Source organism: Lissotriton vulgaris, chromosome 4_1 (assembly GCF_964263255.1).
Source record: "Lissotriton vulgaris chromosome 4_1, aLisVul1.2, whole genome shotgun sequence".
Classification (NCBI taxonomy): Eukaryota; Metazoa; Chordata; class Amphibia; order Caudata; family Salamandridae; genus Lissotriton; species Lissotriton vulgaris.
The window spans coordinates 770,228,349-770,247,196 of NC_141691.1; the positions used below are offsets into that span (position 1 = coordinate 770,228,349).

The 18,848-nt window shown below is 45.0% G+C and overlaps 1 protein-coding gene across 4 annotated transcripts in view; it reads right to left on the minus strand.

Annotated features, from left to right (window-relative positions):
* Positions 1-18,848, minus strand: part of KDM1B (lysine demethylase 1B) — a 725,553-nt gene that overhangs the window by 95,540 nt on the left and 611,165 nt on the right. For all 4 annotated transcript variants that reach the window (XM_086965107.1, XM_086965106.1, XM_086965105.1 and 1 more), the window contains one exon: positions 11,818-11,943. In XM_086965107.1, coding sequence (XP_086821233.1) covers positions 11,818-11,943 — 126 coding nt within the window. The remainder of the gene's footprint in view (positions 1-11,817; positions 11,944-18,848) is intronic.

Below are 18,848 nucleotides of genomic sequence, written 5' to 3' on the forward strand. Positions count from 1 at the left end.
TTATAATTGCCATAGAAAACAGTGGGTTACATATTGTTACAGACGTCAATTGGGGCGAAAATAACGGCTTATTATTAATCCCATAAACGCTTTTAATATGCCTAGGCCAAGGACAAATGAGCGTAGATGGCCATATATTCTGGCAGCTGTATTATCACCAGTACCTGGGATAGTTCTGACAACCATGTTTATAATGTTTGCAGAGGAGTTTGACATCCCATTTCTTCATGGCAAAGTGGGTGATGAGAATAATACAGTTATACAACATGAGGAGCGAAACATAGTTGTGCCAGACCAGATTGTGTTGGGGAAGAAGGAGGTTACAGAAGAGAATGACAGAGAATTGTGGGAAGAATATGATAACAATAAATATGTTGAAATGCTGAAATGTACAGATCATGAACATTTCAGGATGCTATGTTTGTACCCACCTACCAACAGATACACAACACAGCATGAGCTACATTGTACTACCAGTTTCCAAGTACATGGGTTGTATTCTGATGCATGAGTTACTCTCCACTGAACACAATATGTCAGTATTAGTTGCACCTCCCAACACTGGCCTCGCGGCAGCCCCAACACTGAATATTTCCAATATAGAGAGTATCAGACAGGGTGCCAGAGAGCCTAAAAAGAACTGGGCACCATGCAGGAATATGCACCCTACAAGGTCAGACACTGAGATGCTTAGCACATTTAACAGGAGATCCAGGAACAGGGCTGAGGAGAGTGGCAATGACCTGAATGGCAACAAGGAGGTTAATATACCAAGGTTTAGGGTAGAAGAGCTGTCCCTAGCCCCATCCTGCATCCTATATGATGAAGGGATGCAGCGAGACAGAGCACCTAAATTACCTTCAGACATAACTATAGCACACAACTGCTCAACACAGCAGTCATGCATACCGTACCCTTGTGTGTTACAGGATCTGCTGCAGGGACAACAAGGATTGTTGGCATGTAAGGACAGGATAAACAAGATGAGGAGAATAATGGAACCTAGGAAGGTGAACCAGATTTTTGTGGGCAAAAGCAACTACACACACATCACGTGACTGTCACGTATCAAGGACAGCAACACTGGGTCCTCACCTGGACTGGTGGGTTACAAGGGACTATTTTTTGTCTGCGGACCATGGGCTTACTTTTACCTGCCTCCAGGTTGGTATGGCCGTTGCTACCTTGCATCAATAATACCACGTATGGTCCACTTCTCAGACATGGCACAGGTCAAAAGTGCTGTTCTTATATACCTGACAACAGCAGGAACATAGATAGGTCAATCCATAACATAAAGGATGTTAGGGATGAGGAAGAGGGCTCATGGATCATAAAGGCTGTTATCATAATAGCAGCTGTGTTATTGACACTCTGCATTATGACACAGGTCTGCCCAGTCTGCTGCACATCCCTTGTCTCCTACTGCTTACGCTCTATGCACCGTGGCCATGAGCACAGCCATGAGCCAGAGCAACAGGCAGTGGCTGAGGTACCTGCCATGGATATGATTATGTTGGCACGCAGGGTATATTGATTTGGTATCAGATTTGGGAATGCTGAAGCCATCTTGGATTTTGATACCAAATGATTGTAGCTTCAGGCCCTCTTAACTTAGCCTTTGTCTGTAATCTCCATCTTGGATAGTTCAGACCCTTTCACAGTCAGAGAAGTGCTGTCCTTGCATTTCTCTATGCCCAGACGAGATAAGTGACACACCGCTTGAAGTGACACACCGGTTGCACAATATAATTTTTAGCAAATAACAGATTTCGCAATATTACTCATCGCCTTGCTTATGTCGCAGTTTTGAATGGAAATATACCAGGCCATGACAGCTCGCATTTTGATTGACTGACCCCAATACTGCCCATTCAGATCACATGGTTAGCTACAGTATGTATGCATCAGATGTATCAGACCTTACAAGGAGATTTCTTGTTACAGTTCTGTGCCCATTGGCTGTGGGAATCATGGTGGACTGTGCTACGTATAATACTTCTATTGTCATGTGTCATATGGGTGGTCCTGTGGTTTGAGTCTATAAAGTATACCAAACACAATACATCTTTGGACATTCAGGCTTCTATGCTGACTGTCACCGTGTTGCACGTTAAATTGTATTTGTTGTGGCTAATAAATATACCATATTCTGAGCTGACAAATACTGTGGTTGTGTCTGTCTTTCCTATCATTAATTATCCCTTGTATTTCAGACTCGCTTCCACAGGAGGAAGACAGAATAAGGTGGCGCTCTTTGCGGATGACCTCATCCTTACGCTGTTGCAGCCACATATATCTCTCCCAGCGCTCCATGCCCTACTGCAGTCCTTTGAGCTGGCGTCCGGACTCAAAATTAACTATGGAAAGTCGTGGGCCCTGAATCTCACAATCCCTGAAGATGAGATACCAGTTCTCAAAACGATTGTCCCCGATCAATGGGCCGCTAATCATATTCGGTATCTGGAACTCCAGTTGACTCCTTCCATAGACACGTGGACCAAATAAATTGGCAGGAATGCAGAAAGACAATTCTGGACGATCTGAGGTGATGGAAATCTCAGACTCTCTCCTGGTTGGGCCATCTCAACGCTATAAAAATGACGATACTCCCAAAAGTGCTGTATCTGTTCCAATGTCTCCCCACCCCTATCCCACAGCATCAGATCCAGAGCCTGCAACGGGATCTCACACGTTTCATATGGGGCGGGCGCAGGCCGCGCTTTTCCCACAAGGACCTCATGCTCCCGCGGGACAGAGGAGGTTTGGCATGTCCCAACCTCTTAGAGTACTATTGGGAAGCTCATCTCCGTGTTGTCTCGGAGTGGACAACGACATTGAGTGACAAAATCTGGCTACATATGGATAGGTCAGTAACGGGGCGAACCATTTGGGATCTCGTTTGGCTGCACCGAAATACGCGCTCTCATAGTGCCTATATTGAAGTACCTATGCAAACGGTACTGGACATGTGGGATAAAATAGCTGTGCGCAAGGGACTCACAACTTTCCCCTCTCCTCACACCACTGTTGCGGGCAACCCGCTATTTCGCCCGGCGCTGCATCCCCAGGCCTTTTCAAAATGGCAGAAAGGCGGTTGTAGAACTCTAAGTGATCTCTATGAAGGAGGTGTTTTCAAAACATTTGCGCAATGCAGAGAGGAGGTCCGAGTACAGGCTGACGCACAGCTCCAATATGCACAGCTGCGACATTGGCTGTCCTCAACTGAAATACAGCAGGCGGCCACTCAATCATTCACCCCCTTTGAGAGCTTGGTTCGCTCCATTGATGAATCGAAGGGCCTTATCGCCCAGACGTACCAGATTTTGCAGCATCCCCCGCTAATGCCCACGCTTCCGTACCAGCGCCAGTGGCAGTTGATGTCCCCCACTGAGATCACGCCTGCACAGTGGAGTCGATAACGGCGCGATATCCCAAAGGTCTATCGCAATATATCGCAACAAGAAACTGCGTACAAGCTCATGACGCAGTGGTATTACACACCCTCTCGGCTGCATAAAATGTACCCTGCAACCTAATCATTGTGCTGGAGATGCTCTAATGCGTCTGGAGACTTCATTCACATTTGGTGGGCATGTCCTCTTCTGACCCTGTTCTGGAAGGAGGTGCTTAGTCACATAAAAGAGGTGCTGGGCTTCTTTCTGCCTGACTCTACAGCCATGATTCTATTAGGCCTTAAACCTGACAATTTAAAAGCACTTACCCGTGGCGATTGGTACATAGCCCTTCACATGCTTGGAGCTGCTAAGCAGCTCATAGAGTTGTATTGGAAAAAAGCGGAGGCACCCCTAATTGCTGCCTGGTTTGTGCGTCTATGGCATGTAGTGACTATGGAGCTTCTCACAGTGCCACTACATTATCGCGACACTCGCTTTACCACTTTTTGGAAGCCCCTAGTTGCATATCTTTGTAAAGTGGAACTTGCATTTTACCTCCCCTCAATGCTCAGGACATTACACTTATTTGAGGATGCATTAATCCCGGCTGACCCGAACAGATTTCTTCCACAATCACGCTAGCTTTGCCCTCAACTCCACATCGCACACACTCGTACTCTGGATCCAGCCAGTATATAGCATGGATTTCACTGGTCTTCCTACCCCATTCGGCCGCAAACCCTCTTACACTGTTGTTGCGGTCTGCCTTCTCTGATGTGGGGATCCTCCTTCCCCCTCCTTTATCTTCTCTTCTTTGACACTTCAACGTCTACTCTTTTCTGCAACTCTCTGGTAGGTCTCTAGCCTACGCTTCTCTGTTTCTATGATATTAAGTTTGCCTTACAGGGGTCTTGGATCTGCCCACAATTGGATTTTTTTTACTGCTATGCTTCATGTGCCACACGGCTGGCACATTATGGGTTGTAGGCGACATGCTGTGTCTCAAATGTTCATTTAAACCCCCCCCAAGATCCCTTTAGAATTGCGCGGCCGGCCCTGTGTAGGGTTGTGGCTTAACGCTGTGCACATCTAAACCCTTTTGTTGCTCTTTTTATTGAAAAATAAAAACAGATTTACACCCAAAAAAATCATATTCTCGACAGTAAGATTTTGGATGCCGTAAGAGACGACAAGTAAGACGCTCATGCTTTTGTCAATGGCGTCTCAACAGCATAGAAGAGTGACAATCCTGATTTTTCTTCTTTTTCTATCTCCATTTGGAAGCATGCTCCAGTACCAGGAAGAGATCTGAGGTGTAGGCAGAAGCTTCTATAGTTTCATCAACATTTTTTTTCAATTCCTGTGTGGACATCAGAAGGAGGTCTGAATGCCTTTAAGGTCTCTCAAAGTTCTCCTTAATATTTTCAAGCAGTAAGGAAACTGCTTAGTGTCACGATTATCTCAGAGACACTGGACACTTAAGTAATTGGGAGCTTTTTTAGACTTCTTCCTCCCATAGTTAGGACATTTTATAAACAGTGATAGCATGATTCCTACTAAAAATAACAATCTGTAGGAAAAAAACAAATCCCAATGATGCAGAAAACAGTACAAACTAGGTGTCGCCTTAAAGCTGGTTATGCGTATGAAGGGGTTATTCTTTCTTTTCTCCTATGTTATTAAAATGGAGATATGTAAACAAAAAATATTTTTAGATTTGACCCTTAAGTAGGTTTGAATAACATCTTTAGGAATAGTCTAAATTAACGAGAATTCCTTGTCAGGGTCATAGGCATAAAGGTAGGTAGGCGTTTAGTGTTTATTTTCAAGTAGATAATTCTTCTCTTGAAAAAAGAGTTCTAGGATTCTGCGGACAGGAAGAGATAATCAATACTCATGATTATCAACAATGATGGAGAAAAAGTTACTTACCTGTTTCACCAGTTCTCTATCAACGGTATCTTCAATACATTCATAAGCAATCCTCCTTATTCCACAGTGGAGGCACCAGAAAGAAAACTGAGATCTAAATTCAAGATCCTTTATCTCTAAACCGGCTGTGAAAAAGAACTGAGGGAATGTTAGTGTAGTTAACTATCTCTGGAATAGCTTGCTGGGATTGAGGAAGTAACATGCCAGCTTTAAAGTGACAATTCTAATTTACTCCACGTACGAGGTTCAATTCCTACTGAACATCTCGTTTGCAGTTTTCTCAGGGTAAAGAGACATATAAGGTACATTTTAAAAAGAAAAGCTGCTAGATGGTAATTGTTTTGCTTTAGAACAAATAAAATGCAAAGCACAGTTTGACTTTAGATAGGAAATATTGTATGATTGCTTTGTTTTATTTAGAGAGTTTTTTTCTACTTAGTTAAAAAAAGATTTTGATCCCACACATGGAAGGATAAACTAAGGTCCTGATTTGCAGACTGTTCTTTGTAGTATGCTTGGTAGTGCTATCAAACATACTACAAAATGTAAGATTTGCCTATACTTTATGTGTGTGGCGTTCTCCACCCCGACTGCAGAGTCTCCGCACATGTAAGTAGAGACTTTAAGAGGAAATGTGAAAGGGACGCAGCAGAGTCAGTGGGAATAAGGGCAGACTTACTATTAATGAGAATGGGATGGGAGGGACGTCACCCACCCACACAAGAGTAAACCAACTGCAATACTCTGGGGGTGAAGATACATAACGTACACTTTTTCATGAAGTTTATACTCAAAGTTTGTGATTAGCAAAAGATATAACGTTACTACTAAATGTAAACTTTCTCAAAGATGTAACTTACTTTTGCAAATCAGGCCCGAGTGTTTGTGATTGTTAATGAAGATACCTTCATAAAGAAATATGGAAACTACTCCCAGCTAGATACATTTAGCAAACCAGTTAAGTGGATAAATTGGCACCTCGTGGGAAAATACTGGGTAATCCTGGTACAGAGTAACTTTAATCAGTGTAAAGTAAAACAAGCATGTGTCTAATACACACCCTCACTGCCAGCTCATCCCTTCACTCTCCACATAGTTCTTTCTGTACCTTATCGATGCAGCTATTACTGTAACTGACCTTCCTCATGCCCATGCTACATTCCTAGGGATCTCACTGCTTTCATGTGACGTTATCTTCCTTTAGCTTCTTGACACTTATTCTTTCATCTCACTTTTCTACTGGCACTCCAATATCTCACAGTAGTATTCCTCTTATCTTTGATTCCATTACTGGTGCTCATATTATTTGTCTTCTCCCCTTCTCATTGTCCTCGGGCATTTAGGGGTCTGGCTTCTCCCCTCTCCAGTTTCACCTTATTGTCCCTTATATTAAATTCTTAATTTCCTTGCGTACATACACATCTCTATTACTGTAGCATCACTTTTACTGCAATGTCTTCTTCTTTCACTTTGCCTCTAACCCCTCATCCTGCTTTCTCATGCACAAAACTGAAAAGGAGCAATAAAAATAAACCATTTCACAAATTCTAGAGATCAACTTCGACAACGCATGTGCACTCTCATATGAACATTCGGTGATGTAAAATGCCCAATACATACTTGACATTTTAAGCAAAGAGTAAAATACACCTATTCACTGCAACAGGGAATGGGACCTACTGAATTATCGGATGTCATGTACAAATAGTTACCCCCAACTTTCAAGAAACTCTTTTATAGCCACAAAAATGGAAATGTATCACTTTAGATTCACTTGCATCACTGTCTCCAGAAAGCCCTACTTTATGTTTACCAACTCAAAATAAAAATATAGTACTTGGACTGACTTTCCAAGCACTGTATCAGCTAAGTACTGCACTACCACTACAACAGCAGATAACAGACAGGATTAAAGGAGTCCTTGGAAGACTCCTGATCCCAGACAAAAAAAATCTTATACTGAGTTATTTCAACATTCATTCAGATGAAGATCATCCATTAGCCTAAAACTGCCTAAACCTCATACAAAATTTCATTTACTAGCCACTGCATTTGATCTTAATATGTTCCCCACTGACTATGCAATTACTCAAATATCTTGTTCTGGCTATACTGTGGTAATGTTCTGGGCACCCGTTGCACTGACTAATCATAATGCTGCTCAGAAAAGTGAAACCATATACACATTCACTTGAAAATTATGATAAGTGAAATCCCAAATACTAGGGAATTATGATCAGTAAACAAGAAAGCCTTCATCATGACATACTCCTCGCTATGCCTTAAACTTAATCTAATCAACAATTCTATCTAGATTTTGCCTTAATTTCAGAAGAAAATGCACCTTGAATGTACTGGCCACATAGAAAAAGAAACTTATCTCATTCAAAGACCTTTGCAGCCCGTAGTTCTTGGAGGAATATCACTAACTGCAACAAAGAGGCAGCCAATTAGAGCACAAATCGTTTAAGTTCATCTCTTTAGTAGACAATAAAAAATATAGGGCTCATCTACAAAAACAATGTGCACAAATCACTTGTAGGCGCAGCTCATTACTCTAACAAAGAAATATTTAATATTTACAAGATCAAAATCTCTCTGCTCAGAGTAAATTCTCCCCAGTAAAACCATACTAATACCTCCTTTTCTGCAAAAAAAACCAGATCCAAAATAGAAAAAGAATCCTTTATAAACAACAGCAAGATATACTACATCATTTTATACATCAGTATTTAACAATTCAATATGTTGTTGCCCACTGATGCTGTTAAACTATACACTAAAAAGTGGCCAGCAGTTTCCAGATAAGACATGCTTCCATCACTTTGATAAATGAAAATATCACTAACCTAGCTGAAGGTATCTCCTGAGTTATTAATATTTTCTTACAAAGATGAATATATCCTGTCTCTCAGAAGAAAGCCACTGTGATCCCCTTGTGAAAAACACCACACCCTGATTCCAGCAAATTATAGAACCATTTCCACCTTGCCTTTTTGTGAGAAAGCATCAACGCCGAACTCCAACACCTTTGGGTTGCTTTCTGATTTTCAATCAGGTTTTAGTCGTTACTCTACCAATGAAACAGCAGCACTTAAAGACAGAGAGCAACTACTGGAAATCCAAAACAAACATCAAGTTGCACTGATTGATTCTAATCTAAATGGAGAATTAAACACAATAGCTCACTGGCAGCTTCCATCCTCAAAAGGTCGCTCAATTTAGTATGATTCAATTGGGTAACAGCAACATTTCTTGTTTACAGTATTAAATGGCCCTAGTGCACTGTGACCAACTATATAAGAAACACATTATTATAATTACTTTTGATATAGTCAGCATATCAAACCCTATTCATGTGGACTGTCAGTCAGCAAAGAATCTGCTTATTTATGGCTATGAGAAATATGTGATTTTACACTTTTCTTTCTATTCCTATCCACACAAATAAAATACTTTTAATGTGGAGAAATAACTACCCTATGCTCACTCCCACTGAAAAACAGTGGTTGGGTCTCATACTAACCTTAAATACACACCTATGGCAACAACTAACAAGCATTTACAATGCCATAGGTCTCTCCTTCGAAAAAGTTAGAGCTATTGGCATTGTAAATGACAAACCTTTTATTTATGGGTTGGTTTTGAAAACGGATAAATAAATGGCATTGTCATTTACAATGCCAATAGCTTAATCTCTCGCAAATGCGAGACCTATTGCATTTGCACACACACACAGAGAGCCACACAAATACACACACACAGAGCCACACACACACAGAACCACACACACACAGAACCACACACACACACAGAGCCACACACACACACAGAGCCACACACACACACACACACACACAGAGCCACACACACACACACACACACAGCCCCACACACCCACACACACAGAGCCACAAACACACACAGATCTGCACACACAGAGCCATACACACACACACAGAGCCATACACACACACAGAGCCACACACACAGAGCCACACACACACAGAGCCACACACACAGCCACTTACACAGCCACACACCCACACAAACAGCCACACACAGAGCCACACATACACAGACTCACACACAGAGCCCCACACACACACACAGCCCCACACACTCGCACAGAGCCCCCCCCACACACACAGAGCCCCCCCCACACACACAGAGCCACAAACACACACAGAGCTGCACACACAGAGCCACACACACTCGCACAGAGCCATACACACACACACAGAGCCACACACACACACAGAGCCACACACACACACAGAGCTACACACACACACACAGAGCTACACACACACACACAGCCACACACAAACACACACACACACAGCCACACACACACACAGCCACACACACACACAGCCACACACACACACATAGAGCCACACACACACACACATAGAGCCACACACACACACATAGAGCCACACACACACATATAGAGCCACACACACACACATAGAGCCACACACACACACATAGAGCCACACACACACACACATAGAGCCACACACACACACATAGAGCCACACACACACACAGAGCCACACACACACACACAGAGGCCTGGCTCCTACACTGCACCCTCATGCCCAAGAGGCAGTCCATCACCCCATGGCACCTCTCAACAAGACGGAGCTCCAACCAGGAAAGGGACAACCTGCGCCCCCTAATACACACAAAGGACAACTTACATACTCGATAACCTACGTAAGTGCCCGAACAGAAAAGAAAACCCGCCTGCATACTGCAATGCCGTACCATTGTAAACCACCAGCATCTTCATTACAGCCCGTAGCATAGTTGGATTTATTATTCGGTCTCCTCCCTTTGGGGCCTGGGCTCATCATGCCATGGGCCTTCCACATGCGTTGCTCTTTTTGTTTTGTCTCTGCCACCGGACAAAGCAGTCCACTATGGGGTGGCCCAAGCCGCCAACTTGGCCTGAAGATATAACCTCCGTCCCATCACAGTCAGGGGCCCCAGGGCACACAGGACAACCTAAAGACCCTCTCCCCGGGCAACCACCGGAACGGAGCCATGGGGTACATCACAGGGGGGATAATAGCCCGCACTTACCGCAGCTGTGCTCAACTTGTTCTACAACAACAGAGACAGTGTGGGGAGCCCCCGTCAGGCTCTTGGGGTCCCCATCCCAGTCTGCGGCCCTCAAGCACAACTTTCCACTGCTTGGATTTAACAAAACAACGAGGGCGGTGCGTGGCCCCCGTAACAACGGATGTATGGGTGTACCGGCAGCCCGCACCCCCGGGTCCGCCTCCCTCCAGGAAGTAACCCGAGAGCAGACACAGCGGATAGATTATTCAAGAGGGCTCACGTGGGTTACAGAGAAGAGCAATGGCAGCTCCAGGTGGTGCCACACGCCAAGTGCCTGCTCTGTCGCTACTCGTGACCCTGACACACCTTGACCCCGAGGTGTGCCTCGGCGCCCCCTGACAACTCCCTCACCCTCGAGCTGGCCCCGGCACCAGAGAGAGGCAGAGCGGGGCCACGGAAGACTTCAAGGAGCTGTAGAGGGCAGGGCGGCAGTATTGGTGAAACGCCGCTACTATATAAACTAAAGCAAGGGCAGAATTTTACAGTTCTGGATTTATGTATAGTTTTGAAGCAATAGTTTATAAAACGGGATAACCAAATTATTCAACGTGGGAGAAAGTCGACGAGGACGCCCAGGATAGAGTTTGCTGCGCGTGTCTGTCCTCGACAGAGACTATTCTCTTTTGGAGCCGTCCCACTTGGACGGACTGCCCTACTGTCGTAAAAGGTTTATTATCTTCTTTATAGGGCCATCTGTTTCGCCCCATAAAGAAGATAACAAACCTTTTACGCCACCAGTAAGTCGGGGAAGTCCGTCTAAGTGGGACGGCTCCAAAAGAGAAAAGTGTACGTCAAGGGACGCTCTTTTCCAGTGACACCAGCCAATGGAAAAGAGGGGCGGAGCTTAAAGCCAGCTAGGGGAAGTCACCTAAAGTCATAAAATCTCGCCAGCGAGACTGCGCATGTGCGCTCCTACGCAGGCCGAGACCTAAAAAGTGTATCTGGGGGAAATTCTAAGGAATGCTTGGGATTCAGATTTTTTTAATGCATCTAACATCCAATGCCCAACCTCTACAGCAGCCCAGTGCGATACCATTATCCCATCCCTTTTCTGAAGGCATGAAAGTAAAAAAAAAACAACTAGCAGATTTGCTACTGTCATAATTTCAATTTGCAGTAAGCAAATAATGCAAATCCTACTTCTGTTAATCAAGATTTGGGAATTCCAAACGTAATTCAACCTTTCAAGTCCAAAGTTGATAGGATTGGAAATCATTTTGTGAAGTGCCTCAAGTTTTGGACATATTCTCAGGCCAAAGATAGAGATCTCGCACCCTCTTCACTCTCACAGAAGACATAGTGAATATCAATCTATTCCGTTAGAATGAAATACATGAAATGTTATTCTATATACCTCAGGATCCATGTCATAGAACACTCCGAAAAGGCCACGTTTGCTAGAACTCGGAGGAATATGGCCAAAGAAATCTGCTCCTTGAGTTTTGCCATCCCAAAATCTGTGAGAAAACTGCAAAGCAACCTATGGAGAGATGACGAATGGCACAAAAGAAACATTAATTTATAGACATTTATGCATGCATTATCAGAGGGCGTATACAGAGACAACGGTTTACATGAACTCAATCAGTGTGCCAATTTGTAGGGCATATTAATTACAAAAACAATTTTTAAAAAATCAGAATATATCATGCACAAATGATATACATGAAAATAATTAACACTGAACTTTCTACTACCACAGATGCTCCAATAACAAAGATGTTTGTGAAGCCCATGGTTGAGAAATCCTTGCAATAGAGCAAACATTGTTCTACAGCTGTAAAAAGTATTTGTGTAGGAACAAACACTTGCAAGTTCACACTGGGATGGACCTGTAAATACCCTTAGTACTGTCACTCTTGGTAATATAAGTGTGCTTGAGAGTGCGATTGTAGTCTCCTTTCAAGGAGTAGACAACTAGATACCCTTAAGCCATTTAAAAGTAAACAATTTAATGATTTGTATCATTAAATGAAGGGACAATGTGTGTCCAACAACTGTCCCTCAAGTTAGAAATCAAACACCACTGATAAGAAGTGAATAAGATAAAAAATACAAAGCAACATTAGGAGTTTGGTGGATGGGCCACCAAAACACTATGATGGTGCAGGCTTCCCCAGCACCTCCGTCACAACCCATCTGCCAAATTTAGGGATTGCTAATAGAGGAGATGCCCATTTTCAACAAAAGTACTTCCATCAACAGGACATGGGCACGTAAGGGAAAATGCATAATGCTGGCAGTTCGCCAAATCATGATAGCAAGACAGGTTGGTCTACTTTTGTTTTTATTAATAAACAAGGCACCTCAGAGAAGGGGTGATGGGTTGGAGGATAATTAAAAAAAAAAAATAATTCTGAGTTTCTCTAGGAGCCTTCTCCCAGTGAGTCATGAAACCCTCCATTTTTCTTGAGAGGACCACCATCCCATGTATGCCATGCAAGGCAGACTAAGACAGGAGAAAACAACATTGGAAGCCAAACATTAAAAAGGCTGGGGTAGCTTTCTGACACCATGAATCATTCAGTTCTGTGGTAGCTTGTCTGCCCGGTATATGTTTCTGGCAACATACCTGGATGCTACCTCTCAATGAGAGAAAAAGGGATGGTGCTGGGCACACTGAAGGATGACACACAAGGGAAGAACTTACAATTGACTAGTGCAAAGTAAAGGTTTTGATACATGGTCACTAGAATCGGAATGCTTTCTTATGAAGGTGCCAAAATCGCATTTAGGAACATTTTATTTTTGTAACTGAAGAAAGAACTGGTGCCCTTGGATCCTTACCATAAATCTGGATACATTTGAAACAGGGGGTACCATATGGAGAGAAGCAACACATGTTTACCCAGGTTGACGTAGCAAACTGGTTTGCTGCCAGTGTCAGAGTAAACAGAGATTTAGTAGAGGTGAAGTAGGGATAAGAAAAGAACTTGTCCTGACAGCAGGTTGCTTTCCATGCATTACCCTAGTTAAGGCTCCATGTTCACTCAATGTTTTCAAGGATGGTTTCATTTTTGTTAAGTACCTATGCCTAGAAAGGCAAGTGAATTGTTTATGAAATCATTGACAGCACCCATGGCAGAGAACTTGGATGACAGGTCGTTAATGTTTCCTTCTCCGTCACAAATCTGCTCAATACATTTTTATTTTATTTATTTAAAGAGTTTTATATAGCGCTGGCTAGACCCGGAGGTATCAGAGCGCTGTACATAAGGTTCCACATAGTGCAAACTTACATCAGTTACAAGTTACAAAAGATACCAGTAAAATACGCATTTACAATGCAATGGTCTCAGCTTTGTTAAAGTTAGAGCTATTGGCATTACAAATGGCATTTTTTTTATTTTTCGTTTATTTAAAAACGTATATAAATGGTATTGTCATTTATAATGGCAATAGGTGAGCAAAAAAAAACGATGACAAGCAGGGAACAGAGGCAAAGAAACGATGACAAGCAGGGAACAGAGGCAAAAAAACGATGACAAGCAGGGAACAGAGGCAAAAAAAGCAAGCATTTACAATGCAATGGTCTCGGCATTGTTAAAGTTAGAGCTATTGGCATTGCTCATGACATTATTTTTATTTATATTTTTGTTTTTAAAACATATAAATAAATGGCATTGTCATTTACAATGCCAATAGCTTAATCTTTCGTAAATGCGAGACCTATTGCATTTACACCCACACACAGAGCCACACACAAAGCCACCCACACACACATACAGAGCCACCCCCTTAAAGCCACCCACAGAGTCATTCACAGCGCCACCTACACACACACACACAGACAGAGCCACCCTCACAGACAGAGCCAACCTCACACAGACAGAGCCACCCTCACACAGAGCCACCCACACAGAGCCACCTGCAAAAAAAGCTACCCACACAGAGCCACATACACACAGAGCCACACACACACATACAAAGAGCCACACACACACACATACAAAGAGCCACACACACACACATACAAAGAGCCACACACACACACACACAGCCACACACACACACACACTGAGCCACATGCACACACACACACAGAGCCACACACTCAGAGAGACACACACACAGAGCCACACACACACAGAGCCATACACACATACACACAGAGACACACACACACACAGAGACACACACACAGAGACACACACACAAACAGAGAGACACACACACACACAGAGCCACACACACACAGAGACACACACAGGGAACAGAGGCCAGAAAAACAGATCACAACGAGGGAACAGAGGCCAGAGAAACGAGAGGGAACAGAGGGCAGAAACACGAGAGGGAACAGCGGGCAGAAAAACAAGGGAACAGAGGGCAGAAAAACAAGGGAACAGAGGGCAGAAAAACAAGGGAACAGAGTGCAGAAAAACAATCACAACGAGGGAACAGAGGCAATCGAGCACAAGCAGGGAACAGAGGGCAGAAAACAAGGGAACAGAGGGGAGAAAACCGAGGGAACAGAGGGCAGAAAAACAAGGGAACATAGGGCAGAAACACAAGGGAACATAGGGCAGAAAAACAAGGGAACATAGGGCAGAAAAACAAGGGAACAGAGGGCAGAAAAACAATCGGCCGCTCCTCTCCGGCGGCCGCCCCGGTGCCTCCGGCGGCTGCTCAGCCCCAGAGGTGGCCCGCTGCTCTCTTGCTCGAGAAGCACCACCATAGTGGGAGCTCGGGACTGCTCTTCAGAGCCTGGGCGGCGTCCAGGCGGCTTGGGCTGGGCTGGCGCTGCTGGTCCTCATGCTGCTCTCGGCCGGGGAAGGGGGAGGAGGAGCCGGCGGAAGGTGAGCGCATGCAGCGGGGGAAGCCTTCTCTGTCTCACAACGAGGGAACAGAGGGCAGAAATACGAGGGAACAGAGGGCAGAAAAACAAGGGTACAGAGGGCAGAACAACGAGGGAACAGAGGGCAGAAAAACGAGGAACAGAGGGCAGAAAAACAATCACAACAAGGGAACAGAGGGCAGAAAAACAATCACAACGGAGCACAAACAGGGGGCATAGGCAAGAAAAGCGAGCACTCACCGGCTGGGGCGGAGGACTCTGGCGTTCTCCCCTGCTTCGCCGGCGGCGGTCAAGCAGAAATGACTCTTCGAAAAGCCCCGTCATTTCCGGATTCGGGGGCATGTTTTTCTTTCTCTCCTCTTCCCATTGTCTGGAATGTAAAATTCCAGCCAATGGGAAGAGGAGAGAAAGAAACTAAAAAACACCGCCCCAAATCCCAAAAAGACGGGGCTTAAATGGACAGACGCGCCTCTCCTCCAATGGCTGGCCTCCGTTTAGGAAGCCAGCCAATGGAGAAGAGGGGCGGGTTCAAGCCCCACACTGAGAAACATAAGATCTCGCCGGCGAGACTGCGCAAGCGCAGCCTACGCAGGCCGAGACCTAAAAACGATGACAAGCAGGGAACAGAGGCAAAAAAAAAACCCGATGACAAGCAGGGAACAGAGGCAAAAAAAAAGACGATGACACGCAGGGAACAGAGGCAAAAAAAAAACACGAGCACAACCAAGGAACAGAGGCAAAAAAAAAACCCGATGACAAGCAGGGAACAGAGGCAAAAAAAAAGACGATGACACGCAGGGAACAGAGGCAAAAAAAAAACACGAGCACAACCAGGGAACAGAGGCAAGAAAATAGAGCACAACCAGGGAACACAGGCAAGAAAAAACAATGACAAGCAGGGAACAGAGGCAAGAAAAAACACGAGCACAACCAGGGAACAGAGGCAAGAAAAACGATGACAAGCAGGGAACAGAGGCAAGAAAAAACAATGACAAGCAGGGAACAGAGGCACGAAAAAACGATGACAAGCACTCCGTACTCTTCACATTTGCATTACCACAACATACAAGGGTTTGTGACCCTCACAGTAACTCACAGGATCTGTAATGCCCACCACACCCTTCAGTACATGTAATGTACTCCCGATAAGCTTACATAAAAAAAGGTACCCCCGTCAGCTTGCACAATCTGTTCTGCTCCCCGTGGCAGGCACCAACCACTGAAAGTCCCCCAAAACAATGGCTCTATGCTTTAGTCATTGACTCTCCTAAGCTCGGTATTTCTCACACTTCTTCCACCGCCCGGAACCCACAAGCCTATAAATCCCAACTCCCCCCGCCAATTTTTACCCTCTCAATACGATATCACCACTGTTATATTTCCACATTCGCCCTAACTTCCTCACCCAAAAAAATTTCCCCGAAAGAGCCGCTGCCGATCTTCCGACCCAGTCGGTATCTGTTCCCGACCCGAAGCTCCATGACTATCGTTCTGTTCAGCTCCCGGGGATCCTGGGGCGGCTCCCGGGCCTGTTGGATCTCCCCCGGCCCAGAGATTCCTTGTCACCGCGAATACAGCTTTAATTCTTCTGGCACCTTCCCGAATATGCAGTTTTTAGTCCCCGGTTTCGCCTTTTGGACCCAGCAACAGCTGATTGTCTTCTCCTGGATGACCTGCCTCCTGTTCCCGAGTTTCAACTCTCGCCTCCTCCGGCTCCCCCCGGTCCGACCCTGAGCGTCACTGTCCCCATAGCTCACTCTGCCCCCGGTAGCGGTGGACTCTCAATGGCCCGATGTATGGCTTGTCCGGGGTCCGAGGCTCTTGCTCAGCCTCCGCTTGCACTGAGGAGCCCTCAGACAGCCCCGGATTCCGTCGGATGCCGGCTGCCCCTTCACCCGATCAGTTCTTTCTACCAGGACTATGGTCAGCCATACTCTGTGACGTCACATTCCTTGACAACGGCGGCCAGGTGAGGCCAAAACAATGAGAGGTGGGCGGAAACAGTCAAGACTGGGACCCGAGACGACTCTACTGGGAAGGCCATTTATGCAAGGCCCCGGCTTTAGGCCTAAGATCCGGACCTTATTCGGAATATTGGTTACAAATCTGGACTTTCCGTTAGAGCAAAGCAATATCAAATTGCCCAATATGATGTTTTATTGATATGGTGCAAGATATAGGTATAATAGTTTGTGCCCTTATTACTCCTCTTTAAACCCAGTGTTTGTTCCCGACAAGATAAAGTGTACCAGCAGAAACAATAGGGAATAAAGCACAGTAACAGCAACAATCGAGTTCCGCCATGACACCACCATGTTTCTCCGAGGCCATGCAGAAATTTTCGGATTCGGGGTGTGTTTTCTTTCTCTCCTTTTCCCATTGGCTGGAATGTAAAATTCCAGCCAATGGGAAGACGAAAGAAAGAAAAGAGAAAGAAACTAAAAAACACCCCCCGAATATCAAAAAGACAGGGCTTAAACGGACAGACACCCCTCTCCTCCAATGGCTGGCCTCTGTTTAGGAAGCCAGCCAATGGAGAAGAGGGGCGGGTTCAAGCCCCACACTCAAACACAAGATCACGCAGGCGAGACTGCGCAAGCGCAGCATACGCAGGCCGAGACCTAAACATTTAAGGAGCATAGAAGAAAAGGTAAATGGGGTGGGGAAGGGAGAGGGGGAAAGGGAAAAAGGGGTAGGGAATAGATACGACTGAGAGACAAAGGGAAAGTCTGCCCAGAGTACCGCTGAGTAGGTGACGGCCGAGGGGGAATCCGCAGTCCATCTCCTCTACAGCTATCAGGTATCTCCACCGGTGATCGGTCAAATAGCTAATTCTCAATAGAAACACATTAAAGGGATAGAAGGCAAGAAGAAGGGAGCGTAGAGGGGGAGAAGGGTAGGGTAGGGTGAACGGGTAGGAGGGGGGTACGACAGAGACGAAGGAATGTCTGCCCAATGTCGGGCTGGGTAGGTGACGGCCAAGGGGGGATCCACAGCCCGTCTCCTCTACCACTAACAGGTAGCTCCATCGGGCATTGGTCAAATAGCAGGGTCTCCACGGTCGAGGGAAAGTTCAAAGCGAATATGTCCTGGAAGGAGAACAGGTTCCAGGTCAGGTGAGGGATGTGGTTAAGATCAGGTTGATGTCCAGTTCTATTGTCCGGGAGTGGTAGAACATCATGGAGAAGTACATGGCAAGCTATATCCGTGCACAAAGAAATGGGCAAGCCAACATAGTATCAAGTCAAAATAGAGTATAATTCAATTAAACAAGCGTCTTGATCATTTTGTGCCCTTGAGCTGAATACAGCAAATGATCACTTGCAGCATCTTAGCAAAGTATCTCTTTTCCCACGTCACCAGTGGAAGGTTATCCTTGTTATGCCTTAGATGCATGTAACAAACAGATAAAAAATACTGGAGTTTCCCAAATGGAAGGGCGTCTCTACTTTTGGGTGAAAGGATCCCAGGATACCTAAGTCTGAAAAATCAACTTGTCCATTAAAAAGCTGGTGCCTGCCAGTTGCACTGACAGCACCTGCAATTCACTGACTTGACAAGCTGAAGTGCTGTTCTGTTATGTTAACTTA